Source organism: the organism of the source record quoted next, unplaced genomic scaffold (assembly GCF_019419815.1).
Source record: "Pyrus x bretschneideri cultivar Hongxiangsu unplaced genomic scaffold, Pyrus_bretschneideri_v1 Contig57, whole genome shotgun sequence".
Taxonomy (NCBI): Eukaryota; Viridiplantae; Streptophyta; class Magnoliopsida; order Rosales; family Rosaceae; genus Pyrus; species Pyrus x bretschneideri.
Window position 1 is genome coordinate 2296069 of NW_025999795.1, and position 27902 is coordinate 2323970.

Below are 27902 nucleotides of genomic sequence, written 5' to 3' on the forward strand. Positions count from 1 at the left end.
AAATAAATGAATGAACTTATGAAAAATGAGATCAAAAGTCCAAAATAACATTCTTTTGGAAGAAAAACTTACCAGCTTTAGAGTGAGTTGAGAAACTAATGATTTTAGAAAAATCATATGAAAAATTGCTTAAAATTTTATTCCATATGACAAATTTAAAAATATGTATAAGTTCACATACATTTCAAAAATTGTCCTTCATAAAAACCATATACCAAATTAGTCTAAGTGAGAGGATGAAGAAAATTAAGGTTCAACCGTAAAATTATTTAACAATACAAGAAGTACTCAAATTACTTACAAGAACCCTCATTTTTTTTTTTTTATATATGATTGATAATCTTAACACACTCCTTAATTATGTTAACTTTTCAAGCCTAACGTATATAATTTAATACGATGAATAAAATTAGAATTTTCTATAACCAATTAGCTATATAAAAAATATCGCAGCTTAATTATAAAGCTCGTACAAAGGTTCTCCTCTTTCTATTATTACAGTGAACAAAGCGGGCACTTGAACTTCACCCGCACGACAACCTACGTTTGATATTACGGAGAAAGTTGAGATGGTGGTCTCTCCTTTACTCAATGCGATTGATACTCTCAACAGAGGGGATTGCGGATCTTGGGATACAAGCCGAGTGCTTTAATTGTCCAAATATATCAGAACCCCTCCCTTTGCTCGCACTCTCTCCTCCACCCTGCGCAAAATACGCACCTCCGAACCCACCACACTGATTCACTGAGCTCCGTCGTCTCCGGGCGCCGAAAACCGCCGGTGAGCTTTTCTTTCGTCTTTTGTTTTTCTTCCCATGCGATTCAACTCGTTTCAATTTTCCCGTGTTCATTTTTTTTTTCTCGTTTTCATTTTCTTCCTTTATTTGTTGTGATACAATATTCGAGAAGCGTTTGGGAACGATATATTATAGATTGTTCATAGTTTTGTTAAGTTATAGCGTTTAGTTTGGCAATGTCGCTAGGGTTAGTGTTTATCATGGATTCAGTTATTTCTGTTATTGATTACTGATTATGCAGCTAGGGTTTCTTTTCTTTTGGGTTGCACGATGTATTTGTTTAATTTCTTTTGTGTTGTATATAATGTGTACTGGGTTTTGTAATTTTTATCGTATAATCTTTGAAATTTCATTTTGGTTTCTTGTTAGATTTGGATATAAGTAGGCAGTGACACTTTTCGAGTTTGCTGCGGACAGCGCCCCTTCATATAGCATCGCCAAGATGGCGAACTTAGCAATGACCGGTATACTGGAGAAGGTATGTTACTTTTAAGATTGTGTTTACATGATATGCACTAATTTGTTTGTGGGAGCATGTTTGTTGGTGAAAGGAAGATGAATTCTCACCCGTTATTTCAGCTATGATGTACGTGTTTGTATATGTTTTGACTTGTTTGAGTTTGTTTTACAGATGACCGGCAAGGATAAGGATTTCAGATATATGGCTACTTCTGATTTGCTGAACGAATTAAACAAGGATAATTTTAAAGCTGATTCTGATCTTGAGATAAAGTTGACAAGTATTATTATACAACAACTTGATGATGTTGCTGGTGATGTATCAGGATTGGCTGTGAAATGGTATTACCTATTACACAAACAGTTGTTTTTGCTCTTATCTGTTGGTTACACCATGCTTCCTTTAATTCGGTTCACCATTCATTGTTGTCATGTTGTGCAAGTAATTGTTATATAAATGTTGTTGGTGAATTGTAATAAAGAATCATACAAAATTATAATGCTTTCTTAGTTCTTTGCTAGTAAAGTAACCTTGTTTAAATTTTAGATATATTGGCACAGTTTGTAGGTTGATTAATAGAATGTTCTGGAAGTCCGAAGAAGCTTCAGGCACGGATGCTTTCAAGTATCATGTCCTCACTTGTCTGACTCACATCTCCAAATTGAAGTGTCCTAGTAATCATAAAAAACTTGTCATGATCTTTCATTGATGTCTTATCTTGCTTTGGTGTATAATGTCTGTATAAGTGGAATATCTGGAATAAAATTTTATGATACGGAAATGCTGCAGGTAGAATGTTTATGCAACAGTTTAATTTGATTCTTTGTTTGTTATTTTTATGTGATGCTGCAGTCTCGTTCCCTTAGTTAAGAAGGTCAGCGAGCCACGAGTTGTGGAGATGACAAATAAGCTTTGTGAGAAATTACTAAAGGACAAGGAGCATCGTGATATTGCAAGCATAGCTTTGAAGACTATTATTGCTGAAATTTCTACTCAGTCTCTTGCGCAGTCTATTATTCTATCAATTTTGCCACAGTTGGTTAAAGGAATCACTGATCCAGTGAGTTAATAGATCTCATACTTTTTACTTTATCATAGATATTTTTCCCTTTTGGGTACTTACTCTTTCTATTATTTAATAAGTTCTGTACTACTAACTAGGAGATGAAGTAACTAACGAGATTGATGATTTGCACATGCATTCTACAAATTCATATCCATGGTGACCTTAGAAAAATTTGAAATTTGTAAGTAGCCACACTTTGGAAAGTGTGAAGGCTGTCTAAACAATGATAAGGTTTTATAACTTTGCAGTTTTACTATCACAAAGAATTGATGTGTGTTTATCTTGGTGTTTTATTTTCTTTTTAGCAACTGTGTTAGTAGAAGGTGAATTGGTTCCTGCAGGCTATGTCTATGAAGAACTGGAATTACAGAGTGAAAATTGGGGTAATACCTGAAAGGGAAAGGAAATGAGTGATTAATATCCTCTAGTTAATTGATCTGTGATCTCATTTGAATAAAGGCTCATAAACTAGGGATTAATTCAATAAAAAAGGGATTATTCAGGTTATGCTATCTTTCATTTCATCTGTTGTCATCTGTTTTTCCATTTGGGATGTGCTATCCACACACCCCAAATTACTCCTCGCACACCCCTTGTTAATTTATGTCCGTTGATCTTCTTCAATTCATCCGATCCGACGGCCTAAAAATTAGGAGGGTGTGTGAGAAGTAAAATGGGGTGTGTGGATATCACACCCCTTTCCATTTTTGCTTTACTATTCCCAGATGCCAACTTTGGTTTTTATTTCTGATTTGTTGTGCTGTAATCCCAGGGAATGAACCATGAGATAAAATGTGAATGTCTTGATAACTTATGTGACGTTCTTCATAAGTTTGGCAATTTAATGGCAACCGACCATGAGCTGCTATTAAGTGCTCTCTTGTCTCAGTTGAGCTACAATCAGGCCAGCGTGAGGAAGAAAACTGTGTCATGCATTGGTAAGATTCACTGGTTCTTTTGTACTCCCTTATGCTTATAATACTAGTTCAAGAGGGTCGTTTACTTGATTACATCAACTTTATTTTGCTTTGCCTGAAACAAGTACAAGTTCTTTCGAAGATCTGAAGGCCCTTTGGAAAATCTATTGACTGTTGCGACCAGTCACAACTAGTCTGTTTATACCATTTTGGGGTCTTATTATTTATTTCTGAAATCTAAAAGTTGTCCAAGCTTAACTAATCATCCTTTCCAAGTAAACATGTACAAAATACCATGTATTGAGAAACCTGTTTGATTTGGTGCTACCATGCTACAATAGTTCATTCTTGTGGAAGTTGGTATTAACAAGTTAGATGCAGCTTTGTCTTTTTATGTTCCATAAATAAAATAGTTGATTAAACCGTACAAATTGTTTTGCCTTCAGCATCTCTTGCTTCGAGCTTGTCAGATGATCTGTTAGCAAAGGTAACCGCTGAAGTTGTCCAGAAATTGAGAAATAAGGGCACAAAATCAGAAATGACTCGTACAAATATTCAGATGATTGGTGCTTTAAGGTGAGCTTTTTGGGTTTTAATGAAATGCCGTTGGTTCCATTTCCCTGTTTATAGTTGAGGTAATAGAGGCTGATGTTATTCACTTTCAAGTGGGGAGCAATGTATGGCCAAAAATTGGGGTACACGACTGTTCCCATGGATATACAAGTATCTGCTTTTAGTCTTAGAGTTAACTTACTTTTGGTAACTGGTTTATATCACTGTGTGCAGTCGTGCTGTTGGATATCGTTTTGGACCCCATCTTGCTGACACTGTCCCAGTGTTAATTAATTACTGCACAAGTGCATCAGAGAATGACGAGGAGCTTCGTGAATACAGCTTGCAGGTACTGTATATTGGTTCTTTATTGTTTTGGTATTTTTCATTTTATTTCCAGGATTATATCAAAGGTGTGTGCATAATAAACTGATTTTATTTATACTATTTATAAATTTGGTTTATACTCATATATGCTTTTGACTGCAGGCATTGGAGAGTTTTCTGCTTAGGTGCCCCAGGGACATTTCCCCCTATTGTGATGAAATTCTTCATCTTAACTTGGAATATCTAAGTTATGACCCGAACTTCACTGATAACATGGAGGAAGATACTGATGATGAAACTCATGAGGAGGAGGAAGATGAGTACGTGTGTTTGAGGTTATATTTGATTCATAGTCACACAGCAAGAGCTATACAATAAAATTTCTACTTATTCTGGCTTCTTTATTATGTTGTAGTGGGAGTGCGACAGAATATACAGATGATGAAGATGTCAGCTGGAAAGTTCGAAGAGCAGCAGCTAAATGCTTATCGGCGTTAATTGTATCTCGTCCTGAGATGCTTTCAAAGCTGTATGGGGAGGTATCTTTGAAATAGCTCAATTATGTTAATTTTTCTTTCACACAAAAGTAGTTCCTTGCATGATTTTGGTTTTCTCCATGATGTTATGGGTTTCTGCTTTTCTGCAGGCTTGTCCAAAATTAATTGACAGATTTAGAGAGAGGGAGGAAAATGTCAAGGTAAGCCAGAATGAACATCTGTTAGTGTTCCCTTGAGATTCATGGGGTTGATTATCTGATATTATTTCTCTGCAGATGGACGTTTTCAATACATTCATTGAACTGTTGCAGCAAACTGGAAATGTTACTAAAGGACAAAATGATATAAATGAACAGAGGTAACTTAGTTGTATACTTGTGTGTTATCCTATTGTCAAATCACATGCAGTTTGTTTTCGTTCTTACCTCTTCTCTCGCGTTTTTTTGGACGAGTATGGTTTTAGAAATTTTAGATTCTTGACTGGGGAATTGATGATTAAAAAGGTTGTGTATAGTTCTCATCACCGCTTTATTTTACTCTATGATTGCCTTCCACAACTAGGGAGATCTGTCAGCAACTCCTTGGGCTCTCTAATTCATTTTCCCATTGCTTGAGTTGCATGGCCCCAAGAATATATGATGTAATATTGGCTGAATTATTGGCATATTTTGCAGTCCAAGATGGCTACTGAAGCAAGAAGTGCCAAAGATCATCAGATCTATAAATAGGCAGCTACGTGAGAAATCTATCAAGACAAAGGTAGGAATTTCTGATGCCCCTTTCGGATGGGTTCATTATGGGCATATTATGAAGTGAACTATATAACATTTATCTATTTGCAGGTTGGAGCGTTTTCCGTTTTGAAAGAACTTGTGGTGGTCTTGCCAGATTGCCTAGCGGATCACATTTGCTCACTCATTCCTGGAATTGAAAAAGCATTAAATGTAAGTATCCTATTCTCTGAAACTGGAAGTTTACTCCCTAATAGTTTAATATAAGTTTCTCTAATGCTGATATTTGTTCTTGTTAATTTTGTTTCTAGGATAAGTCCTCTACCTCCAATTTGAAGATTGAAGCTCTTATATTTACAAGATTGGTGTTGGCGTCACACAATCCTTCTGTTTTCCATCCTTACATCAAGGTAAGTACAGTAATTCTTACATTTATGCTATGCTATGAATATGCTGATATGATACATTATGATAGTGAGAAATAGACCACAAGGTGCACTTTGTGTAGGTATGGTGACAGTATCATTTATAAACTGATATTATTGCAGGCTCTTTCTAGTCCTGTTTTATCTGCTGTGGGGGAGCGTTATTACAAAGTCACAGCTGAGGCATTAAGAGTGTGTGGGGAACTTGTCTATGTTGTTCGCCCAAATATTGAGGTGAATTAGTTGGCACCCTTAGGAGGCTTGATGCATTGTCAAACCACTCTGCTTATATTATTTGGATTTTTTCATGTAGGGAATTGGTTTTGACTTCAAACCTTATGTTCATCCAATATATAATGCCATAATGTCACGCTTGACAAACCAAGATCAAGATCAAGTCAGTATAATTTCTCTTAGATTGTACTTTACGAATAATTCATCTTAAATGTTTTTGTCTATATTTTTGCTCATGTCTACTCTTATTCAGGAGGTCAAGGAATGTGCTATATCTTGCATGGGTCTAGTCGTGTCAACATTTGGTGATAACCTTGATGCTGAATTACCTGTATGCCTTCCTGTTCTTGTTGATCGAATGGGAAACGAGATTACTCGACTTACAGCAGTGAAGGTAATTTGTTTGCTTACTTTTGTGATTATGTGCATGTTCATTTTCAGGCTTTCTTCTCTCGAGACATACATACAGGGTCCTATATTTCAATGTTTGTGTTTAGTTATTAAGGTCTTAAGTGCTTTTCTTCCAGGCATTTGCTGTCATTGCTGCTTCTCCACTGAAAATAGATCTATCTTGTGTGTTGGAGCAAGTGATTGCAGAGTTGACTGCATTCTTAAGAAAGGTGCGGTAATTTGTTTGATTTGATGTTGAATTGATAATCTTTTTACTAATAATTTTTATGACATTTGCTTTAGAACCCCCCAAAGGTGTATGGAATTTTTTCTAACATTTTGTGCTATTGTGGAAATCAGGCTAATCGGCCTTTAAGACAGGCAACATTAGGGACCTTGAATTCCCTAATTGTTGCTTACGGCGACAAAATTGGTGCAGCAGCTTATGAAGTAATTATTGTAGAACTTGCTACACTGATAAGGTTCTGTTGCTGCTTCACCATTTTGTTTCTTTTGGTTCTTTTTATAATATTGTGTGATCATTAGCTGGGTGATTTAGTTTCTGAACCCTAGTTTCGTTACCCCTTTACAGTGATTCGGACTTGCATATGACGGCCCTTGCCCTGGAACTCTGCTGCACCTTGATGGCGGACAGGTCAAGCCCAGTTGTTGGTTTGGCTGTTAGAAGCAAAGTTCTTCCACAAGCACTAACGTTAATTAGAAGTTCATTGCTGCAGGGGCAAGCCCTTTTGGTAAAAAAATTTCTATCTGGTGTTATGATATAGAAACTTTGCACATGTTTGAAAACATTCTTCATTGAATGATGCAGGCATTGCAAAACTTTTTTGCTTCCTTGGTGTATTCTGCAAATACTAGTTTTAATGCCTTACTAGACTCTCTTCTTTTGAGTGCTAAGCCCTCTCCTCAGTCGGGTGGGGTTGCAAAGCAAGCTTTGTATTCAATAGCTCAATGTGTGGCCGTCCTTTGCCTTGCTGCTGGTGCCCAGCAATGTTCATCTACCGTGACAATGCTTACTGAAATTCTCAAAGATGACAGCACTACAAATTCAGTAAGTCCTATTCGGTAAAAAAGAGGAAATATATTCAGTTAAGGTTATATTCACAGATGACAGTGATTTGGTGGTTGTAAGCAAAATGTCATTGTAAAGTTGAGGTAAACCAAAAGATTTTAGACAATTTAGTAGTATTCGGTCATCTTAGGTGATTGATTGTGGAGATCCTTGTAAAGATGGCAGTGGTTTGGGGTAGTATGATGGGATTTAGTTGATTTATTATTATTTATTACTATAATTATTTTTGAGCCCAGTATAATTGCTTTCTTTTTCTTATGATATAGGCTAAGCAGCACCTTGCTTTGCTGTGTCTCGGGGAGATTGGGAGGCGGAAAGATCTAGGCTCCCACGACCATATAGAGAATATTGTCATTGAGTCCTTTCAATCTCCTTTCGAAGAGATCAAATCTGCCGCCTCCTATGCTCTTGGCAATATTGCTGTTGGTAACCTACTCAAGTATTTGCCATTTATTTTGGACCAGATTGACAATCAGCAGAAAAAACAGTATCTCTTGCTTCATTCTCTGAAGGAGGTGCATTCTTCTGAACTTTAAAGCCTGATTTTGTTACCTGTACTGTCTGTTTTGTCGTATTTAAGTTTGTTTTCATCCATTTGGCAGGTCATAGTAAGGCAATCTGTAGATAAAGCAGAGTTTCCGGATTCCAGTGTTGAGAAGATACTTAATTTACTTTTTAATCACTGTGAAAGCGAGGAAGAGGGTGTTCGCAACGTAGTAGCTGAGTGTCTTGGTAAAATTGCAGTTATCGAACCCGCAAAACTTGTTCCTGCACTTAAGGTATTTTGATCAAATGACCCTGTGCCCTCTGCATAATATTTATGATTAAAATATTTGATGAGTTGCCGTTTCATATCTATGGTTTCTAATCCTAAGTTTCTATAGGAACGAACATCCAGTCCAGCTGCTTTCACAAGAGCTACTGTTGTCATTGCAGTTAAATATTCGATAGTTGAGAGGCCGGAGAGGATAGATGAGATCTTATACCCTGAAATCTCATCATTCCTGATGCTTATTAAGGATCATGACCGGGCAAGTCTTAGATTTCTGATGCTTGATATGCTAAATAAAGTGCTAGGGTTTTAAACCATCTTTTAGTTTTTTCGTTTCCCTTGCTTGTTGCTGTTTTCAGTATTGTGTTAGCTGTTATGTTCTTGGTTGGTTTGGACTTTTAGACTTTTGTGATGACTGATTTGGTATGGCCTAATGCAGCATGTGAGGCGTGCGGCTGTGTTGGTTTTAAGTACATTTGCCCACAATAAGCCAAATCTGATCAAGGGGCTCCTGCCAGAGTTGTTGCCGCTTCTTTATGATCAAACTGTCATCAAGGTTGGTTGAGTGTTCTGAACTTTGTCCCTGTGTTATGTGGTTGATAGACTGGCTTTGCAGAATATAGGACGTCCATGGTATTACTACATTTCTAGCATTATTATCTGTCTTGCGTAGAAGTCCAAGTTCCTTTTCTTCTGCTGTAATTTGGTTTGTATCAGTCGATCTTGGATGCTCCATCTTATATGTAACAGCACCATCTATCATTCATTCATTTGTTTTACCTTGTGTTAGCCATGGGTTGGTCTCTTATTTCGCTTGAAAATCCTGGATGCAGAAAGAGTTGATCAGGAGAGTTGATCTCGGCCCTTTTAAGCACATTGTAGATGATGGGCTTGAGTTAAGGAAGGCTGCATTTGAATGCGTGGACACATTGCTGGATAGCTGTCTTGATCAAGTGAACCCTTCGTCTTTTATTGTTCCACATCTTAGATCTGGTCTGGATGGTGAGTTTCGTTTTTGTTCATGCATTTTTTAAGATGGATAGTTAGCATGTGATGCTTATTAAATTTATGACCTTTTAAACTGAATTGGATTCGCTTTTCCAGATCATTATGATGTCAAGATGCCTTGCCATCTTATCCTCTCAAAGCTTGCGGACAAGTGTCCATCTGCGGTACTGGCAGGTGAGTTAATTCACCAATTTTTCTTCCCTGAGATTCAGAAGTTCTGCAGTTTGTTGCAATCTAAATATTTCTATCCTTCAGTGCTGGACTCGTTGGTGGATCCTCTCCAAAAAACTATCAACTTTAAGCCAAAGCAAGATGCTGTCAAGCAAGAAGTAGACCGCAATGAAGACATGATTCGCAGCGCTCTGAGAGCTATTGCGTCCTTGCACCGTATAAGGTTTTGCCCTTGCTTTATATTCTAGTCCATATGTACATTCTGCACGAAATTCATGTTTGTTCTCCTTTCCTTACTGTTCGCGTATGCGTTCGTTTTGAACTTATGACGTTGAATGAACCTTGTAATGCTTTTGTTATATGTTGTTATCCTGCAGTGGCGGAGATTGCAGCCTTAAATTCAAGAACCTTATGAATGAAATTTTAAAATCTCCAGCGCTCGGTGACAAGTACGTTTCTATCCGAAATGAATGACCTGCCTGTGTTGGTGTTGTCTGCAACGAATAAAAAGAATAGAGATTGAATCGCTATCATATCATTATTGGACATCTGCGGGCTTAAGCTTTTCTGCGGCAGAATACAAGAAACAGAGGGAGGCTGTATGAACATGTTGTCTTGTTGTAGGAATACCGGTTATGGTTCTTGTATAGGTTTAGAGCAATTGCGTGGTTTTGGCCTTCTGCAACCGTATTTTTGTAACGCGATATCAGTATCAGTACCATCTTTTTGTATTCCCTTGGTTAGCATCAAGATTGCCGAATTGTCTTTCCAGTAGGGAACAAGTTTACTACAGAAAACACGCGTATTGGTCGGATTTGCCGAAGAACAATGGAGATATCAAGCTCTTGTTTAAAGATGAAAACCAAACTTTGGTCTGGACATCAAGCATTTCTAATCTCTTACAGATGCACACTTGATGTTTAGCAAACCTGTAAAAGCTATAGTTTTCTAAATCTTCGAACTCATCGTGTGATGCCAGCATTTCTTGCGGGTACGTCATTTGTATTGCTCTTAAGATTGATCCATCAAACGAGACATGCTCCACGAAATTCAGATGATGATACAAGCTAGAGTCTCTGACACAAAGGGAGATTTCTTGTAAAAACGCGACAATTTATCCGTTCTCTAGATTAGAGCTAACAGAAGCACCAAAATAGCTGATCAGTGATCACCAAAACGGCATGATTGCACAATTCTCACAAGAAACATATGCAACAATCGAGAGTACGCAATCTTCCTAGTAGAGAAAAATGCAGGAGGCACAATTTACAGACACGACAGCAAAGAACAAGACTTTATATCGAAATAAATGGAAGGTAAAAGCTTGTACGCCTTCTCATTACCCTCTGTATGTAATCTAAAAGTCTTACCATACGCGAGCTTGCCCCACATCTTGGGTTTCTCTTCATTTCTCCTCAAATTCAACATCGATAATCTCCGGCTCTGACTTTGACGAAGAAGAAGGGCCTCTTCTACCGTCTCTTGAGAAGAAGTCTGATTTTGGCTGCCACACGGTGTTTCCACAGCTTCCACAGCGGATTACTTGGTTCTTGTAACCAACAAATTGCCTCTTACAAGCCGGACAAGCGCCCTGTCCAAATTTCGCACAACACACACTTAGCCATTCGAACAGCCAACCAAATGATTGCGTTACAAATTTAAAATTTCCATTCGACGCACTCAATTTAGTTGCAGACTAGCAGATCGCCAACATTAACACAGACATATGCAACTAGTAATACCTTAATAACAAGGCTGTTGGCAACTGCTCCGATGAGAAGAGGAGCAGCAAACGGCAGAACCCATGTAGCGAAAATCAATATCCGAAACAGCCATCCGGATAATGCAAACCACAGGAAGAAAATTGTCTTCAAAATCATTCAAAAAATTGAGACAAAATGCGAATTAGTCGAACACGAAATGATTACAAGACAAGACAAAATCTTTGCATAATTTCGGAAAGTCAGGTAATACACTTACCGCAAAGCTTCTTCCCAATGGGGCCTCCATGAATTCAGAAAGCTGCTTCCTGTACTGCACGGTTGCCAAACCCGAAAATTCAGCAAACATAACAACACGTCGCGTACATGTATACTGAAAGCATAAGAGTAAGAGCGAGAGAAGAACAAACCCTAGGCCAATTTCTGCTGAAATCCACGCTGAAGGCGCGCCAGCGCGTTCCAATCTCGAGTTCTCTGTCGATTTCTCTGGCGCGATCGACGGCGGAGCGAGCGATTGTGTCAAAGCGGCGGGAGAGGGCGTACTGACGGTCGAGGCGCTCGGCGGTCTTCTTCGCCTCAAAAAGGAACCGCTCGAATCCGTCGTTGGCGCTCCGCCACGCGTCCTTCGCGAAGCTTCCTATGTCGCTGCGCTGGAACGCCTGGATGTTCGGCACCTGGCAGTGGCGGGGGCCTCTGCTGCCGTTGGGCCTTCTTCCCCTCCACGGAAGCGGTACCGCTCCTTGAGGGCACCGAAGCGTTGTCGCCATTAGAGATGAGAGAGAGAGAGAGAGAGAGAGAGAGAGTTTCAGCTGTACTGATAAGCGGTTTAGCTGAGCGAGCACTTCACCTCCACACATAACGACATGTCGTTTATTTGAAACAAGCTAACAAAACACACGACGTCTCGTTTAGTTTCTAACCAATTTATGTTAACACACACTGCTCTCCCCTTGACGTACCTAACTGTGAGAGATTGAAACTTTGGCGGGAGATTTTGATCATTTCAGTCAGAAATGTCTACAGCACTTGTTCCATGTTAGTTTTGTGAACTTTACGTTCAGGGTTTCTTAAAGCGGATTTGGGTCATCTCCTGAGCTCAGCAGGCTGAGCCTCCTAAGCAAATCACACGGCCTGTTGAATTTTGATCCAACGGCTATAAATAGAAACATCTTTAAAAGTTATAATAATTGTAGCTGTTGGATCAAAATCCAACAGTCCATGTAATTTGCTTAGGCAGATCCTCTTAAAGCTAGGTTTCGTAGCTGTGGTTTCGATGCATGCATGTATCTTTATTCCTTTATATTTCCAGACCCTGAGAAAGCTGTCTCTGCTATCTTTTACAGGTTTACCTGCCAAGTAAGTGCTTATATTCGATGGACTTGGGTGACTTGTACGATTCACTTTCTGGTAAGGGGTTTTCGGCAAGGCAGAAGAGATTGGCGGCGTCAAATAACGTTGTTGTGTCGTCCTAATGTCGATATTTTGCACGTTTCCACAGAATTCCAGCTCTTGAAAGCGAATCTTCTGATTAGGTTCCATGGTAATCTGAAGAGTGTATCTTTTGATACTATTCTCATAGGATGCCCTTGCTCAATATTTCATGGTACTCTCTCAAGGATTTGTCTTCCAGTGCGTAACTTATAAAGGGAAGAAATGTTATACGTTTTTGGGCAGACAGATGCCTAATTGGCATGGTACAGAAAAAATAGGATATAAATCGCTCGAGGAAAGGCGGCAAAAGCTCTAGGGAGAAGAAGTTGCTGCTTATCTTAGATTGAATTTCTCCGCAATAAGTTTGGCAGTAGGGGGTTGTATGGTGCAAAACTTGATGGCACTAGCCGGGTGCCCCATGTCCAACTATCGTTTCATATTGCAGATGTTGTATTGAGCTTGAGACTTACGAGTGAAGGCAGCAGGTACCAAAAGGTTCACAAGTCCGATAAGTTTGCCACCAACGAGTCCTGGGATTGCTGAGGTGATGACCTGCAAAATGAAGAAAATAATTAAGCAGAAGACTGTTCCGACTTTGAATTGCTAACGAAGCTATCTGTTGAATCATTTGGAAGAGATAAGGGCTGGTAAATTGATCGAGAAACAACCATGTGAACGAAATCAAGAAAAAGTCAATAACCAAAACAAGACTCTAAAACTGCAAATTTCGGCATGCTTAGATCAATGCTCAAGGAGTCACGAGTATAAACCGAGTGGATATTTTGTCTTACTAAACAGTAATTGTCCAAATGTATCTTCAACTCGTAAAATGAATTGTCCCGGCAATTGATATTAAAAATTATTTTTTCTAAGACTTAATAGAACGAGTGAGCAGAAAGAAGACAAACAGAGTCGAGTTGGTACTGGGAGTCGGGGAGTCCGGGAGAGAGATAAAGCGAGAGGGTATCGGATCTTATGGCTATTGTAGTAGGATTCTTTTAGTAGCTAAGAAATTAGCAAACTAACTTTTACCGAGTTGAAACGAGTTATCTGCAGGTAGACCCGCTTCAATCCGTTATTTTAATTAGTTAATGTGTCAAATTCAAAACCTACTTAACGAGTTACCCAATTAGTTAATATGTTGATTCAAAACCTGTTATATTTATATCATTCATGTCAAGTTAGCGAATCATGTAGAAAATTATCAAGTCTAGTTTAAATCATTGAATTACAAATTGAAAATATTCACATATAATTTGGATCAAGTTCAAGTAAGTATACATTAGATCATTCGTTAGAATGATTCACCCTTCGAAGTGGGATGAATGGGCTGACAGAGCCCAAACTAATATGCGCCGGCCCACAACTGGACAAAAGAAAATAGAAAAAATAAGTGAGTGTTCAAAATGCTAGTGGGTTAATGAATGTCCACAGTGATATTGAAAACTTTGGTAGATTTTTTCAATACTCACACAGATTGGATTTGCAACATTGGTAGATGAATGAAAACATTGGCAATGTTGATATGTGGACTTGGAAATGAAGGAGATCATTTTTCAAAAGGTTTGGTGTAAATTTTCAAAATGTAATAATAGGGAGTTGCTCTATAAATAAAGCACTCCGACTGCTAACAACAAATATAGAAAAGAGAAAGAAAGAAAAGATCAATAACATCATTATTTATTTCTACCTCCTTTATTTGTCATCCTCTCATGCTATAATTACAGTGTAATATTTTACACCTACTTCACCCCTATCGCTAGTAAAAGCTTATCTCTCTAACTATTTGTAACACTGAAAAATTTAGCGAAAATGGAGCACCCTCCAGCGGTGGAAGTAAGGGTATTTTCGTCCAACGAATCCCCGTCTTGGCGCTTCATCAACTTCATCTCCCGCCACAGTGATTGAAGGCTCGAAACCCTCGAGGCAAAAAGCCCTAAAAGCCCTCCAGTAGACAAAGACAGAGAGCTTGACAGGCGACGGCCATGGCGGACGCCCACTTCGAGGTAGGCGACGAGGTGGAGGTCACATCCCCAATCCACAACATGCGCGGCACCACATTCCCGGCGAAAATCGTCGCCAAGTCGAGAACCAAATCGAAATTCAAAGTCGAATACAACAGAGCGAAGGCTCGGATCGATCGCAAGATCGGCGGCGGCCACAAGGGTGGCAATGCAGCCTTGAGGGAAGAGGTCGACGCTGCGCTCCTCCGTCCGTCGCCGCCGCGAGAGAGCGACTACCGGTTCAAATTAGGCGACGTGGTTGACGCCTTCTTTTGCGGCGGGTGGTGGGAGGGCGTCGTAGTCACTGACGTCTTGGTGGACAACACGTTCGGGGTTTACTTCCGGTTCGCCAAGGAGAAGTTTGAGTTCGAGCCGGAGGAACTACGCCTTCACCGGGAGTGGGTCAATGGGTCCTGGATCCCACCTCTTCAACAAGGAGTAAGTAACATTTTCTTGGTGTTTGATTGTTGCCGGTTAGGGTTTTGAGAATCTTTGTTTTTATGTTCTTTTTCCAATGATCTAGGATGATTTTAGTGACATGTTCCTAAGCCTAGTACAATTTGTAGTGACATCTTCCTAGTACATACTTTTTCCCAATGTGCTGCAGGATGTCTTAGATGCCGAAGAAGCAAAGATTCGGATGAAAGAGGAATTGATCGAAGGAACAGCGGTTGAGGTTTGCACTGACGAAGATGGATTTCAAGGTGCTTGGTTTGCTGCAAATATTGTCGAAGTAATGGAAAAGGACAAGTTTCTCATTCGATATAAGGCAATAAAAACAGATGATAACAGAGAGTTGTTGACGGAAGAGGTCGACGCAATGCACGTAAGGCCTCGTCCTCCAAAAGTTGTTGTGGCTGGAAGTTTCAGTCTGACGGAAGAGGTTGATGCTTTCTATAATGATGGCTGGTGGGAAGGTGTGATACGCAAGGTCCTTCACGGCCGAAGGTACAAAGTTTACTTCAAAGGTACAGACGACGAACTGCTGCTTCAGCACTCTGATTTGAGGCCACGCCAGGATTGGATAGATAGAACATGGGTTATGGCTTCTCAGGTATAACTTCTAAATACTCTCCTTCGTTGATGCAATTTTAAAGCATGTTTCTTCGTCTGAAGATCTTCCCTTTAGGACCTTACCATCTGTTAGTCAAAATATTTAGATTGTTTTGATATGAACTGCAAATTTGTTTACATCTGGACAAGTTTTTGACATGCTTGTAGCCACAGTGCGCAAACACCCACAATCTAGACATGCTGAATATCGATAAATTCTGAGTTGCATTGTTAAACCTATTCCTTGGTTGAAACTAAATCAAAGCTAGATTATTTCATTACAGTTAATCCTGTGACTGCCGGTGTATCAGGAACTAGGGTGTTGTTATGGCAACTTTGAACTAAATCGTGCTATATCTTATTCCTTTCCACGTTTCACCAAGGTTTTTGGCAGTCGTAACTATTGTAGAAGGGGTGAACTAATTTTACATCATATTTCTATGAATTAGGCTTGCTAACGACGAATTTTTTCAGGCATTGAAGCATTGATCGGTGGTCATCGCCAAAAGCATTACATCAGGAGGTGGTGTACATTTTTGTGGAGTTCTTGGCACGTCTGGTCGTAGACTCTGCAGTCCTTGGACGTGATTTTAATGACATGGTTCCCTCGTGTTGAAAGCTTAAGCCCATGTTAAGAGAGAAGTGGTTAGGAAACGATCCAATCTCAACCTTGGAAACCATTTTTTCTTTTGTACTAGCGTTTTGTTCTTTTACAGTAAATTATCCGAGTCATTTTTCGTTTCTAGTTTGTACAGAATGAGATTGTTGAGTTTCTGCGCGCCGTTTTGCTTGCGCGTTAAGGGAATGTAAACCCTTTGCAAGCGATTCTACCATTTTGCGAGTCCACATCATTCGAAATCAAATGCATCATAAAACACAATATGATGCTGCAAATCACAAAACCCAAAATGATACAAAAATAAAGAGCCATGGCAGCATCTCGCTAACTTGGATTAATTAAGCTTACAAACTCTGAAATTGATGTGTTCATGAAACAAGTCCGGCAGTAAAACCTAAACAAAAATCCTTCCAAAATCGAGCTCTCTCTCTCTACTTCTTCTCTTCCTTCTCGGCCTCTGCTGCCTTCTTGAGCCTGGCACCAACATGGCGTTGGTTCATCCTCTCCACACGTAGTTTGTCATAAGCCTTGAATGATTTCAGCTCATCAGTAATCTTCACAAGCTCAACCGTAGGCTTCTCACGTGCAATTGGAAGGTAGGGGGCTTGGAGCTGGGTGGCGTTGGCAAGCTCCTCTGCAGAAGAATCACCAGCCTGTAGCCGAAATTATGCAGATAAGATACCATGCCCACAGAAAATCAAGTTTCTTAAACTACTCTACATCAACCACTTAACATCACCTTGATATGCTTAGCGCGTCTTGGGAAGACCACTAATTTGGCCTTGTATGTCTTCAGACGCTGAACATTAGCTTGAAGACCCTCCAGAGAACGATTCTTCCTACGATGATCAACAGAAATTCCAATGGTAGGTGCAAGTTTCTTTGGAATTCCAGCAGACTGGTAAGCAAACAAGGTAAGCAACTTGTTAAAATCATCACATAAAAGCGCATGGGTGGAAGCCAGAAGCAAAATAAAGCTGATCAACAATTCCAAATTTAAGACCATGTTTATATTTTTATGGAATCTGGCGAACTGCTCAAAACTGAAAAACAATTGTATTTTATTTATCACTATAACGCTTCCTCCGGTAATCAACTTCAATAAACTCATAAAATACAAGCTGGATGAGTTCCAACTCTAATTCCGAAGCAAAAATATAAATGAAGGAAATGAAGCACTCTGTCAAAGATTTACGTAGAACACGCATACCATAATCAGAATCCATGAGTAAATAACACTAATTCCAAAAAGTTTAACCATTGACGAAAAACAACCGAACTTGCCTTCAATTCTTCAAGAGTAAAGCCTCTACCAGCTCTCACTTTCATGTTATACTTCAGAGTCTGTCCGTGAACAATGGGACGGAGGGGACCAGTGGTTGGACGAGGGAAGATTTTCACAGCCTTCTTCTGGCGAGCTGATGATATTTCAAAACAGTCGAGTCAGTCGAACTACAAATTATCGTTTGTGAAATAATAGTGCATGTAAAGCTAAGAAACAAGAAAAGAGGTGATAAAAACGACTACTTTAACTCACCAGTTCTCCTCCGGGTCTTCCTAGCAGGTTGGTTAAACCAGGTCTTGACATAGTTCTGCCAATGCTTCCTGAAGTGAGAGCTCGGGATAACGTTGTTGTGCTTCACCATGGCTTACCTATGAGGTAATCGAATCGCATAATTCAGAATTCCAAATGCACAAATAACACAACAAATACCGAATTCCAAATGCACAAATAACACAACAAATACCGAATATCCAACGAAAAACACAAAGACAATCATCTCCCTGGATCAATCCCAAATAATAAAAAACCTCAAAAATAAGAATCATACAGTTCATCTTTCTCAAAAAAAAAAAAAAATAAATCATATAGTTCAGAAAACGCAATACATTGCTAGCAGAAACAGAATCCAGCACACGATAATTATTCCAATCCGATAAAACACTCAGCGACCAAAATGATACAAAACCAGCTTAAGAAAAATCCACAGCATATCAGAAGCAATAAATCCCTATAAATCTAAGCATAAGCAAATTTAAACGCCTTAGCCTTCGGTTTTGGAGACCAAAAAACATGAGACGAAGACAACAATGAAATGAGAAACATTAATCGAAGATTTCTACAGAAAAACAGAGAGGGAAAGGGAAAGTGAGGAAAACCTAAAATCGGAGTTCGCGATGAAATGCTCTCTTGCTCCCTCTACCCGCGCGGCCTCAACGACTGGTGCGAGCTAGGGTTTATGATAGATAGCAGAAAACCCGAGCGTGTCTTTCGTATTGGGTCGGAAGTTTTGGGCCTCGTCTTCTCCCACCTTCTGTTTCGTTCTTAGTTCAACCGGGCCCCTGTAGGCCGAGCACATCATACGGCTTGTTCATTCTTGGCTTATTTTTAATTACATCTCCTGAAATTCTACTTTGATATCATTTTGCCTCTAGTAACTTAAAAGTCACCATCTTAGTTCTTGAAACTCAAAATTTTTTTCAATTTGATTTGTAGGCTTTCTTTTCTTCTTAAAACTTATATGTCGCATCTTGAAACATATGTGAGACCCAACACCCAATAAGACTATACCACATGTGCAACATGATTATAATTTTCCATTATACGTTAACATTCAACAATCAGAAAATCTTAATTTTAAAAGAAGTTGAAGAGACGAGAAACATGAAAAAGAAATTGATTAGCCTGGATATTCCAACCAAATGTGTCAATGACTAATATCCGACATGATGCCAAACAACGCGTGGTTGAATATTCCAACGCGTAGTTGAATATTGCAACGCGTAGTTCAATTTAACTGCAGATAATTGGAGTGCTGAATGCTAACCTAGAGAGAGAGAGAGAGAGAGAGAGAGAGAGAGAGAGAGATGGGTCTATTGTCAAACAGGATTTCCAGGGAGGAGCTCCAGCCGGGAGATCACATTTATGCTTATAGAAAAGCGCATGCATACTCCCACCATGGTGATTATTTAATTACAAAAAAAATAAAAATTTTGCATGCTTTTTGTCTTTTTACACGCTCTCATTTATTTATTTGCTTTGAATTTGTTTGATTTATTCAATCCAAACAACAAAAATTTATAAATATATGCATAAATCCCACTTTAAGCATATATGTGTACATATATTTATGGCATGGTTGCATGCATGCAGGCATATACGTTGGGGAAGGTAGCGTTATGCATTTTGTCAAAACAAAGAGAAAAGGGAAAACAAGTAGTAAGAGAAAGCCTCGATGCAGCGACTGCAAGAACGACCCAAACACGGCACGCGGAGTGGTAAAAACCTGCGTCGATTGCTTCCTGAAAGGTCACGGCCTTTTTCGATTCGAATACAACGTGTCTCACGATCGCTTCAATATCAAAAACAAAGGGACTTGCAGCACTGAGAGTTGTTATCCGGGAGGCGAAACGGTTCGTCGTGCCTCAGAGATTTTCGACAAGGATCCGACTCATGGGACGGGTTTCGGTGAATATGATTTGCTTAAAAACAACTGCGAGGACTTTGCCAGCTATTGCAAAAGAGGCACGAACGTGAGCGAGCAGGTTGTGAGGGTTTCGTCTGTGGGGAATAGTTTTGCAGATTCATCAAATAGTAGTAGTACTAGTAGTGCTGCTTCTCCATCCGGAATTGATGATGCTGCTACTTCCAAGACTGCTTTTCTTATTTCCAAGGCTACTTCTTTCTTTTCTTCTGTGTCTTGATTCTGTTAGACCGTGTCATGTATTCCTCTTTAGATACAACTGTTCAATTTGTATACTCAGTCAAAAACTCTTATCCAATAGGAATGACTAGATATTGCCGATGCCCGAAATTGTGTTAAATGTGTGAAATATATAAAAATATATTCTCATCCATATCACTATATATTTACATGCTAATGTTCAATAAAGAAAAAACCAGTCTACAAAACTACGCATAACAGTCTTAGTTGATTTGTCTTCCCAAGATATCAACAACCAATTACGAAATAAAGCATATATCTCATTATTCAAACAAAACTAAATTATTGGTCTTACCCTCACAGCTAGAACCCTAATCTCATAAGTGTGACATATAACGCGGGCCCATGCCATGTTCCAGTTCTGAAACTCCTCAAAAAAGCACTGCATGGTTCACCATTAGACATAGTCAAAAACCAAGGTTAAATCTGGTGCAACAACAGAGATAAATAGTAAAACGCTTTAACCAATTCATTCAACTGGAAATGGAGAGGGCAAATAGAGCATAAAAATTAACAAGCTAAGCATCTAAGTAGAAGAATGTTTGTTCAAGTTGATGCAATGAGAGTTCTACTTATATATCAGCACTAAGCAAAATTAACTGGGTTAGACATGAGAAAAAATGCTTAAACAAAAGCAGGTGTTAAACATGAGAAAAAAATTACATGGAAAAGAAAACAATGTTAAATATCCTAGGTGCTTCATTTATAATTATTCTCTATTTCTATATATTTAAACTACCAATTATCTACACAAGTATTTCATTTCCTTGCAACTACCACAACTATATACAAAACATACTTGATAGAGCACTGTTTGGGCCCAAAATAATATTGTTGGGCCGAGTGTAGGTTTGTGCTCGGCCCAAAGCCGTGTCAAAATACTATGGGCTGCTTGATGATTCCGGGCCATTTAGCAGGGATGGTCGAGTCTTATCGCAAGAAGGAGTAGTCCAGATAAGCAAAGAGGGTCGAGGAAGTCCTGGTGCAACTAGGATTCTCGACCAACAATGAATAAAGCCCCGAAGGGGGTGAGTTCAAAGTCCTAATGGGAGTAGGGTTGTTCGAAGCAAAGTTGGAACAGAGTAAGGACTACCAATCCAGATAGGAGTTTAATTCGATCTCAAGGAGTTGGTGCTATAAATACAAGAAATCATGCAACAATTAAGGACCTTCAATTCAACACACAATTGCCCTGTGCAAAACCTCTCAAACAGCTTGAGATTTTTATTTTCTTTTTCTCGCCGACACACCTTCATTTTGGATAAACAGCACTGTGGAGGCAACCGGCGAACACCTTCAGTTTGGATAAACAGCACTGTTGCCGTAGAATCAGCCGACCGAGAAGCACCTTCAGTTTGGATAAACAGCACTGCGTCGAGGCCGACTAGTTACCTATCCAAGTCTCGGCCGAGAAGGGTTTTCGAATCCTTGTTGGCGGAGGTCACCTTATTAGCCTTTTTGGCGAAGTAAGGTGTTACGAGCTACGACATTCGGCATACTGGACGCCGAGTGATTTTATGATCGGATACTCACAAGTGAGTTTCAGAGTTCAGCATTCTGACGGCTGAACCACCATTACCATCAAGACATACATCACCTTTGAATATTTGTGTCCGTATAGTCTGGTGTCGATTCGACGTGCTTATACTCTTATGAATATAATCACGGTGACCGAATCAGGCACCAACGATTTGTGAACTTCGTAGAACTAGCAGCCTTGTCTTCAGGCTTTAGAACCCGAAGATCGAGAGTGTTCCTTCCTCGGCTGCAATTGCAAAAGAAAGAAGTCAGCAACGCACTCAACGCAACATCAACAAATTTTACTCCTCGACCGAGCTTGGCCGACGAGTTGGCACGCCCCGCATCAACCGAAGGACGTAGTTAACTCATTAATTACTCGGCCTGCGCGCCACGTAGGTTTTGTAATTTTTAGGATCAACAAGCATATAACTGCTTTGACTACATCATTATTAAAAAAACCATTGGGTGGGACATGCAGAGTGTTGCAATGGAAGCAAGAAGACCGAATATAGGAGTGTGGATTAAGTGTGCCATATGCTATGTCAATGTCAACATTTCATTTTTACTTAAAATAGCCCCTAAGATTAAATAATAAAACAGAACTCACCAAACCACTTAGCCCAACAAAAAAATGCTGAGAATAAACCTGTGTCAACATGTAGCCAAAGGAGACATAAACTATAAATAAACAATGGCTAAAAACAAAATCTCAGAGACCAAACATGCACGAACATGCAGCAAAAAGAAAATGAAACATGTTGGAAATACCGACCTTAAATTGTGATTCTAACGAAAACAGCGAGGTTGATTGAACCTACCGATCATGCGCAACCCTCTCCTAAAACCAAACCAAACGCAAGGTAAGCTAAATAACAAATGACTTCATTCAATAAATTTACAAAATTACCTTCAAATCACTAAATTAGCAGCCAGAGAACTCACCAGGAAAACCAACCTTTTTTAAGAATATGATTAGCATTCTCACCTGTCATTTCAATGTGAATTTCACACTTGGTTTCGACTCTTGTGTTGTCAACCACTTTTGTTCCAATTCTTGTATTCCAGTAACCTGTCCCAACATCTTGCAATTTAATAAACGAGCATTGTAAGATTATAGAGATGCATAGAACAGATAATGATAATGACATAGAGCCAAGCTACTTCTCCTCTTCCATAAGTCCACATCTCCACCCAAGCCTAAACATCCCGAGATTCCCCCGATATGTGTGTCGTCCTGACCTGGAAGATTTACAAAGGAAGCAGGGCAATTGATGCATAAATTGCAGACAAAATAAAAGGAACAAATTGAAAACACTAAAAGAAAGCAGCCAACTGACCTAAGAAACCTTTACATGTACTTCCCTTTTACATGCTCTTTCTATACATGAACTGCTATAGTGCTTATTTTTCCCTTCCGATTTAGAAATATACAATTTTGCTACAAAAAATTAGAGAATTGAATTACACATATTTTGCATCTCCTAAGACAAATTATACAACCCTTCATGCCAATATCCTTTTTGACACACCCCGACCCGGAATGTCCACTTTGACTCCAAATCGAGTTGTGTTGGCTGACACCTGGAGGGTGACGAAGCCATAAAGTGTAGTGTAGTGGAAAAAGGATGTGAATAAATTTAAACCTAAAAGTGCCTAGTCAAAAGAATGCGTGGGAGAGCGGGATCAAACTCATTTCACACTTGATGTTAGAGCATAAGACAATATAGTAAATTTTATGTAAGAATGTTGCATATATTACCCTTGACGTAAATAGTTGTTATTTTCGAGTTTTCTCATGAGTGAGAATTTAAAAATAAAAAACAACCATGAGTGACCATCACCACCACCACATGTCATCACCATACCATTGTCATACTCGCTGCCGTCTTCTCTGCCACAACACAACATGATCACTGCCCATACCCATGTCGCTATCATAATCATTGTCGCTGCCACTACTACTAACACATTTCCTAATTACAATGCCTTATTTATATATTAATGACAATATACACATTATATTTCATATTTAAATTTCATTGTCCTTTTCGTCACAAGAAAATTTACAAATTTTGAAAAAAAATTCTATCATTTCAAATTCTCTAGCAACCTTAAATTTTCTCATTTAAACGTTAATTTTTTTTTGAAACCCACATTAAAGGAGTGAGGGAGTTGGGTGTGATGTCCAAAATAAATCTTTTTATTCCAAATCACAATATATGTCTTTTATTTTTGGACAAACAAAATTAGATGTTGTTCGAACATGCCCTTTAACAAGAGGATCTTCATTAAAATAATAATAATAATAATAAGGACACACTCTTCATCATTGGATTGACTTTAATGAAATTATGTGGTTGAGATTAAATCACATGTCACACAATTTCACTAAAATCAAATCCAACAGTTAAGAAAGTATTTTTATTATTTTAGAAAAATAAGGATTCTTCTTGTTAAAGAATTCCGTTGTTGGAATATGTCTAGGACTCGATCCAAGACACCTGGTTGGGTCAGCGTCTATGAGAGCATGGCGATGCTGGTGCAGTCCATTTGGTATCGCAACTCACCTTCACTTTCATCCGCAGGCAGCTTCGCAATCACTCCACTCTCTCTCTTCTGTCTGAGATGCCTCAAACACTCCGAGACGTACAATTTCCACGCTTCTTTCACTCACTCGAATCGTACCAAGAACGCGAAAGATTTCAAATTTACAGCACCCAATGACGAAAACACTTCAATTCCAAGCTACCTAATTGCTCAAACGACCGGAGAGGAACTTTCCGGCGAATCATACAACAATTTGATAAGTGGGTTCTGCAGAGCAGGGCATATCGACCAGGCAATGACTGTTCTTGAAGAAATGGAAGTTCTCGGCGTCCGACCCAATTCGATGTCTTACGCTCATTTGATTGAGGGCCTCGGGAGCAATGGCAGGACTTTGGAGGCCGATGTGTTGTTTCAGGAGATGATATGTTCTGGGTTGAGGCCAAGAATCAGGGTTTACAATGTTATGCTCAGAGGGTGTTTGAAGAAAGGCCTCTTAGAACTTGCAATTAGAGTTTTGGCAGTAATGGGCGATTTTGTTGCGGAGAAAAATGAAGAGACGTATGAGATTCTTCTTGATTACTATGTCAGTTCCGGGAGGTTGGAAGATACTTGGTCAACGATTAATGAGATGAAGCGCAAGCGGTTTCGGTTGAGCTCGTTTGTGTATAGCAAAGTTATTGGACTTTACAGGGACAATGGGATGTGGAAGAAGGCAATGGACATTGTGGGAGAGATAAGGGAGATGGGGATGGTATTGGATAAACAGATTTTCAACAGCATTATTGGTACGTTTGGGAAATATGGTGAATTGGACGAAGCTTTGGAAGTATTTGATAAGATGAAACAAGAAGGTGTGAAGCCTGATATAATGACGTCTAATTCATTGATACGGTGGCATTGTAAGGCAGGGAATATAAGCAAGGCACTTGAGTTGTTTACAGAGATGCAGGAGCAGGGGTTGTATCCTGATCCAAAGATCTTTGTCACCGTTATCAGCCGATTGGGGGAGCAGGGGAAGTGGGATGTGATCCAGAAGACTTTTGAGAATATGAAACGCCGAGGGCATAAGAAAAGTGGGATAATTTATGCTGTTTTGGTTGATATTTATGGGCAGTATGGAAAATTTCAGGATGCTGAAGAGTGTATATTTGCCCTAAAAGCTGAAGGTCTTATTCCTTCAGCTAGCATGTTTTGTGTCTTAGCAAATGCCTACGCTCAGCAGGTTTTCCGATTCTCTTACATTGTTTTCATTGAATTTCATTATATCTCGAAATATATCCATATGTTGTGCAAATTACAATGCCTTTATCCTTTTTAATGCAGGGATTATGTCATCAGACAGTTAAGGTACTCCAGCTTATGGAAGCTGAGGGAATCGAACCAAACGTCATAATGCTGAATGTTCTGATTAATGCATTCGGTGTTGCTGGTAGATATTTAGAGGCATTATCCATTTATCACCATATAAAAGAAAGTGTAAGTCTTGTTTTTGCCTAAATCTTTTCTAGTTGGGATGTCAAATATCTTGAATTTTTTCAACCAATTCAGTTTTCGTGATACTTTTCAGCTAATTTTCTAATGGTGCTGCTTTTGTTTTCTTTGAAGGGTTTTAGCCCTGATGTGGTTACTTATACTACACGTATGAAGGCGTTTATTCGGGCAAGGAAGTTTGATAAGGTGCTACATATTCTTCAATAACTTTTAAATTCTCTAGTCTCCACCCCAACTCTCATCTCAAGAGAGAGTAGGAAGCTTGTTTTCTTTTCTAAATCTCTCAAATTGCAAGCGGTTTCTTGATCAGGTCCTGGAGATATACAAGGAAATGGAACGTGCCGGATGCACTCCAGATAGAAAGGCTAGACAGATGTTACAAGTTGCTTTAATGGTCCTTTAACAGAGGTATTGTGAGTAATAGTGAATGGATTGGTTTGTGATGCAATGTGCTAGGGCAGTCTGGTATGGACACGGCCTATGATCCTTTCAGCAGTCCAACTAGGGTGAGCATTTTTATCTTCTCTTTCGTTTCTTTTCTTGTTCACTTTACGTTTCGGACTCCTAGACTCCTACTCGTATGGGTTTATACCAGATTGACCTTGATTTTGGTTTGTCAAATACTTCCTCAGGCCTTACGGGATGATGGTAGTGTAAACACTTGAAGCCAGATGGGGTGTTGTTTTTTGCCACATTATACTGCACAACTGATAATCGCAACGGGCAGCAAGAGCACGTATGTTGTATAGATAATGAAACATGCTTCAGGTTTAGCCGTTGGAAACGTGGACAACACCGGGGATGTGCAACACGAAAGCACTCAGCTTCAGACTTGAGAGGACGAGTCGCTTTCATGAGCTACCAACTTGGTTCCTGTGCGGCATTGGTGTGGAAGAATTGGGTTTTCAAAGTGCTGCGACTCAAACAGTATTCCGTTCCGTACATAGAATGAATTGGAAAAGTTGGCGTTTCAAAGTGCCAGTTTTCAGTCCTCCCGCGATTTCAGCAATGAGATATATAACTTTGCCGACATTATATTGTCCCCCCGAGTCCTGGCTATTATTATCTCCACCACTCCCATGTAATAATTGTTTGTTTCAAGTTTTAAATACCTCTTGGTGGAAAGGGATCCTCTCCGGATCTCTTCCTCCTAATCCACCTAATCAGGTAATCTATACCGTTGAAATTTGATCCAACGGCTAAAGTTATTATAACTTTTAAAGTGGACCCCTATTTGTCGCTGTTTGATCAAATTTCAATGGCACGGATTACCTAATTTGGTGGATTAGGAGGAAGGGATCCGAAGAGGATCCCTTTCCCCACGCACTTACAGCTCTTGTAATATAATTTTAATATTTAGAAGTAGCTGACGTCTATGTGCTGGCGCTTCTGGGAACCATTTTGAATGATGTCGAGCTTGCAACCTCTGAGGACAGAAGACAGGTAACTACATCTATATGCATCTTATGTCGGACTCGGCACCGCGACAATTGATTGAGGTGGTCCTATTGTTTATGCTTCATGTCTACTAGATATAAAATAGAGGACAGTGTCTTTCTAGGTACTTCTGAGAAGGTTACACTCGCTACATTTTGTTAAAGCCACCAACTCATCGCAAGGATCCTTGTCACCTTCACCGGTGGACAACTAGGATGTGAAGCAGATAACTGTGCCTGATGGATATCCAAAAGCCAGAGATGGAGAGACTGCTAAGAAACAAACAGTTTTCAATCTGTCCAAAAAGTTGGAACCATGTGTTTGGTGGTTCCGTACGGTCACTCTGAAATTTGGCAGTGCTCGGGTGGTAATATCTAATGGAAAGATTGTCTCGGGATTCTTGATTTTGCTCGTATATTATGTTTTGAGGAGAAAACAAGCTACCTTAAAGAGGTGAGTTATACTTCATAATTAACATGCATGTCTTCAATGCTCATGTCAAATTATTGGTTCCATTCCCATTGTAATCATTTGAGATTTTGCAGAAATGTATTTGCTCGTCTCAGGATTATGCAGCGACAAGCTTTGACAATGAAGAAAGCTCTGGTAGACTTGTGGCAGCTTGCATTTTCGTACCAGGTGAATCCTTTAGCTGCTGTTCAACCTCTCGATGCTGCAACACAAGGAGGCCGGTGATTCAGTTTTATGCATTCTCTCTTCAAGATTCATTCTTTACTTTAAAAACCAACCGTCAATAGCAGATTTCTGTTGTTTGAAAGTGCAATTAGTATGAACAATTGAACTGCCAAAAGCAATGATAAAAATCCGGGTTTCCTACTTAGAGAACCTGTATCGGTTTCATTTTGTTTTTGCTCTTTTCGGTTGGTTGGTTTTTTATTGGTCGCGCGTAGATGAAA

General features: G+C 39.3%; 6 protein-coding genes across 21 annotated transcripts; 4 read left to right on the top strand and 2 right to left on the bottom strand.

Annotated features, from left to right (window-relative positions):
* The first annotated feature begins 491 nt into the window (after nt 1–491).
* Nucleotides 492–10211, top strand: LOC103943320 (cullin-associated NEDD8-dissociated protein 1). 4 transcript variants are annotated; one of them, XM_048571002.1, is made up of 29 exons: nt 492–781; nt 1167–1275; nt 1429–1598; nt 2110–2317; nt 3096–3261; nt 3687–3816; nt 4027–4141; nt 4282–4454; nt 4535–4658; nt 4766–4816; nt 4892–4974; nt 5291–5375; nt 5459–5560; nt 5659–5757; nt 5896–6006; nt 6086–6169; nt 6260–6400; nt 6534–6626; nt 6757–6878; nt 6989–7148; nt 7226–7465; nt 7753–8001; nt 8089–8265; nt 8371–8517; nt 8698–8814; nt 9092–9260; nt 9363–9440; nt 9522–9660; nt 9815–10211. In XM_048571002.1, the coding sequence occupies exons 2-29, from the start codon at nt 1240–1242 to the stop codon at nt 9909–9911; spliced, it is 3666 nt and encodes a 1221-aa protein (XP_048426959.1). In that variant the 5' UTR covers nt 492–781; nt 1167–1239; the 3' UTR covers nt 9912–10211. The 4 variants fall into 4 exon arrangements, with proteins under 4 accessions (XP_048426959.1, XP_048426960.1, XP_009351871.2 ...); XM_048571003.1 differs by having other exon boundaries at nt 7313–7465; XM_009353596.3 differs by having other exon boundaries at nt 4282–4439.
* A 59-nt stretch (nt 10212–10270) lies between these two features.
* LOC103943321 lies at nt 10271–11972 on the bottom strand. 4 transcript variants are annotated; one of them, XM_048571006.1, is made up of 5 exons: nt 11569–11972; nt 11418–11471; nt 11180–11305; nt 10808–11028; nt 10271–10504 (listed from the first exon to the last, which is right to left on the bottom strand). In XM_048571006.1, exons 1-4 carry the CDS (start codon nt 11923–11925, stop codon nt 10843–10845), a joined length of 723 nt encoding a protein of 240 aa, XP_048426963.1. In that variant the 5' UTR covers nt 11926–11972; the 3' UTR covers nt 10271–10504; nt 10808–10842. The 4 variants fall into 4 exon arrangements, with proteins under 4 accessions (XP_048426963.1, XP_048426962.1, XP_009351874.1 ...); XM_048571005.1 differs by having other exon boundaries at nt 10271–10573; XM_009353599.3 differs by having other exon boundaries at nt 10271–10513; nt 11569–11971.
* Nucleotides 11973–14372: 2400 nt separating this feature from the next.
* Nucleotides 14373–16386, top strand: LOC103943322 (protein AGENET DOMAIN (AGD)-CONTAINING P1). Its single transcript, XM_009353600.3, has 3 exons — nt 14373–15030; nt 15200–15646; nt 16120–16386. The coding sequence occupies exons 1-3, from the start codon at nt 14575–14577 to the stop codon at nt 16132–16134; spliced, it is 918 nt and encodes a 305-aa protein (XP_009351875.1). The 5' UTR covers nt 14373–14574; the 3' UTR covers nt 16135–16386.
* A 168-nt stretch (nt 16387–16554) lies between these two features.
* LOC103943324 (60S ribosomal protein L13-1) lies at nt 16555–18648 on the bottom strand. Its single transcript, XM_009353603.3, has 5 exons — nt 18425–18648; nt 17802–17917; nt 17549–17682; nt 17004–17162; nt 16555–16917 (listed from the first exon to the last, which is right to left on the bottom strand). The coding sequence occupies exons 2-5, from the start codon at nt 17908–17910 to the stop codon at nt 16696–16698; spliced, it is 624 nt and encodes a 207-aa protein (XP_009351878.1). The 5' UTR covers nt 17911–17917; nt 18425–18648; the 3' UTR covers nt 16555–16695.
* Nucleotides 18649–19066: 418 nt separating this feature from the next.
* On the top strand, nt 19067–20076 carry LOC103943325 (protein LEAD-SENSITIVE 1). Its single transcript, XM_009353604.3, has 2 exons — nt 19067–19226; nt 19419–20076. The coding sequence occupies exons 1-2, from the start codon at nt 19133–19135 to the stop codon at nt 19967–19969; spliced, it is 645 nt and encodes a 214-aa protein (XP_009351879.2). The 5' UTR covers nt 19067–19132; the 3' UTR covers nt 19970–20076.
* Nucleotides 20077–23971: 3895 nt separating this feature from the next.
* LOC103943496 (pentatricopeptide repeat-containing protein CRP1, chloroplastic) lies at nt 23972–27846 on the top strand. Of its 10 annotated transcripts, none has more exons than XM_048571204.1 (8): nt 23974–25279; nt 25381–25533; nt 25663–25734; nt 25859–26054; nt 26181–26629; nt 26909–26991; nt 27081–27438; nt 27531–27846. In XM_048571204.1, exons 1-4 carry the CDS (start codon nt 23987–23989, stop codon nt 25949–25951), a joined length of 1611 nt encoding a protein of 536 aa, XP_048427161.1. In that variant the 5' UTR covers nt 23974–23986; the 3' UTR covers nt 25952–26054; nt 26181–26629; nt 26909–26991; nt 27081–27438; nt 27531–27846. The 10 variants fall into 10 exon arrangements, with proteins under 10 accessions (XP_048427162.1, XP_048427161.1, XP_048427159.1 ...); XM_048571202.1 differs by having other exon boundaries at nt 27099–27438; XM_048571201.1 differs by having other exon boundaries at nt 27110–27438.
* Nucleotides 27847–27902: the final 56 nt, after the last annotated feature.

Coding starts and splice junctions, on each gene's coding strand:
- LOC103943320 (XM_048571002.1), top strand. CDS start 1,240: ATGGCGAACTTAGCAATGACCGGTATACTGGAGAAG. Junction 8,266..8,370: donor AACTTGTTCCTGCACTTAAG/GTATTTTGATCA, acceptor AAGTTTCTATAG/GAACGAACATCCAGTCCAGC. Junction 8,518..8,697: donor TTATTAAGGATCATGACCGG/GCAAGTCTTAGA, acceptor GGCCTAATGCAG/CATGTGAGGCGTGCGGCTGT.
- LOC103943321 (XM_048571006.1), bottom strand. CDS start 11,925: ATGGCGACAACGCTTCGGTGCCCTCAAGGAGCGGTACCGCTTCCGTGG. Junction 11,306..11,417: donor CATTGGGAAGAAGCTTTGCG/GTAAGTGTATTA, acceptor ATGATTTTGAAG/ACAATTTTCTTCCTGTGGTT. Junction 11,029..11,179: donor CCAACAGCCTTGTTATTAAG/GTATTACTAGTT, acceptor AAATTTGGACAG/GGCGCTTGTCCGGCTTGTAA.
- LOC103943322 (XM_009353600.3), top strand. CDS start 14,575: ATGGCGGACGCCCACTTCGAGGTAGGCGACGAGGTGGAGGTCACATCC. Junction 15,031..15,199: donor TCCCACCTCTTCAACAAGGA/GTAAGTAACATT, acceptor AATGTGCTGCAG/GATGTCTTAGATGCCGAAGA.
- LOC103943324 (XM_009353603.3), bottom strand. CDS start 17,910: ATGGTGAAGCACAACAACGTTATCCCGAGCTCTCACTTCAGGAAGCAT. Junction 17,683..17,801: donor GAAGACCCGGAGGAGAACTG/GTGAGTTAAAGT, acceptor AAATATCATCAG/CTCGCCAGAAGAAGGCTGTG. Junction 16,918..17,003: donor GACGCGCTAAGCATATCAAG/GTGATGTTAAGT, acceptor TTTCGGCTACAG/GCTGGTGATTCTTCTGCAGA.
- LOC103943325 (XM_009353604.3), top strand. CDS start 19,133: ATGGGTCTATTGTCAAACAGGATTTCCAGGGAGGAGCTCCAGCCGGGA. Junction 19,227..19,418: donor GCATGCATACTCCCACCATG/GTGATTATTTAA, acceptor GCATGCATGCAG/GCATATACGTTGGGGAAGGT.
- LOC103943496 (XM_048571197.1), top strand. CDS start 23,987: ATGTCTAGGACTCGATCCAAGACACCTGGTTGGGTCAGCGTCTATGAG. Junction 25,534..25,662: donor ATCACCATATAAAAGAAAGT/GTAAGTCTTGTT, acceptor TTTTCTTTGAAG/GGTTTTAGCCCTGATGTGGT. Junction 25,735..25,858: donor GGGCAAGGAAGTTTGATAAG/GTGCTACATATT, acceptor TTTCTTGATCAG/GTCCTGGAGATATACAAGGA.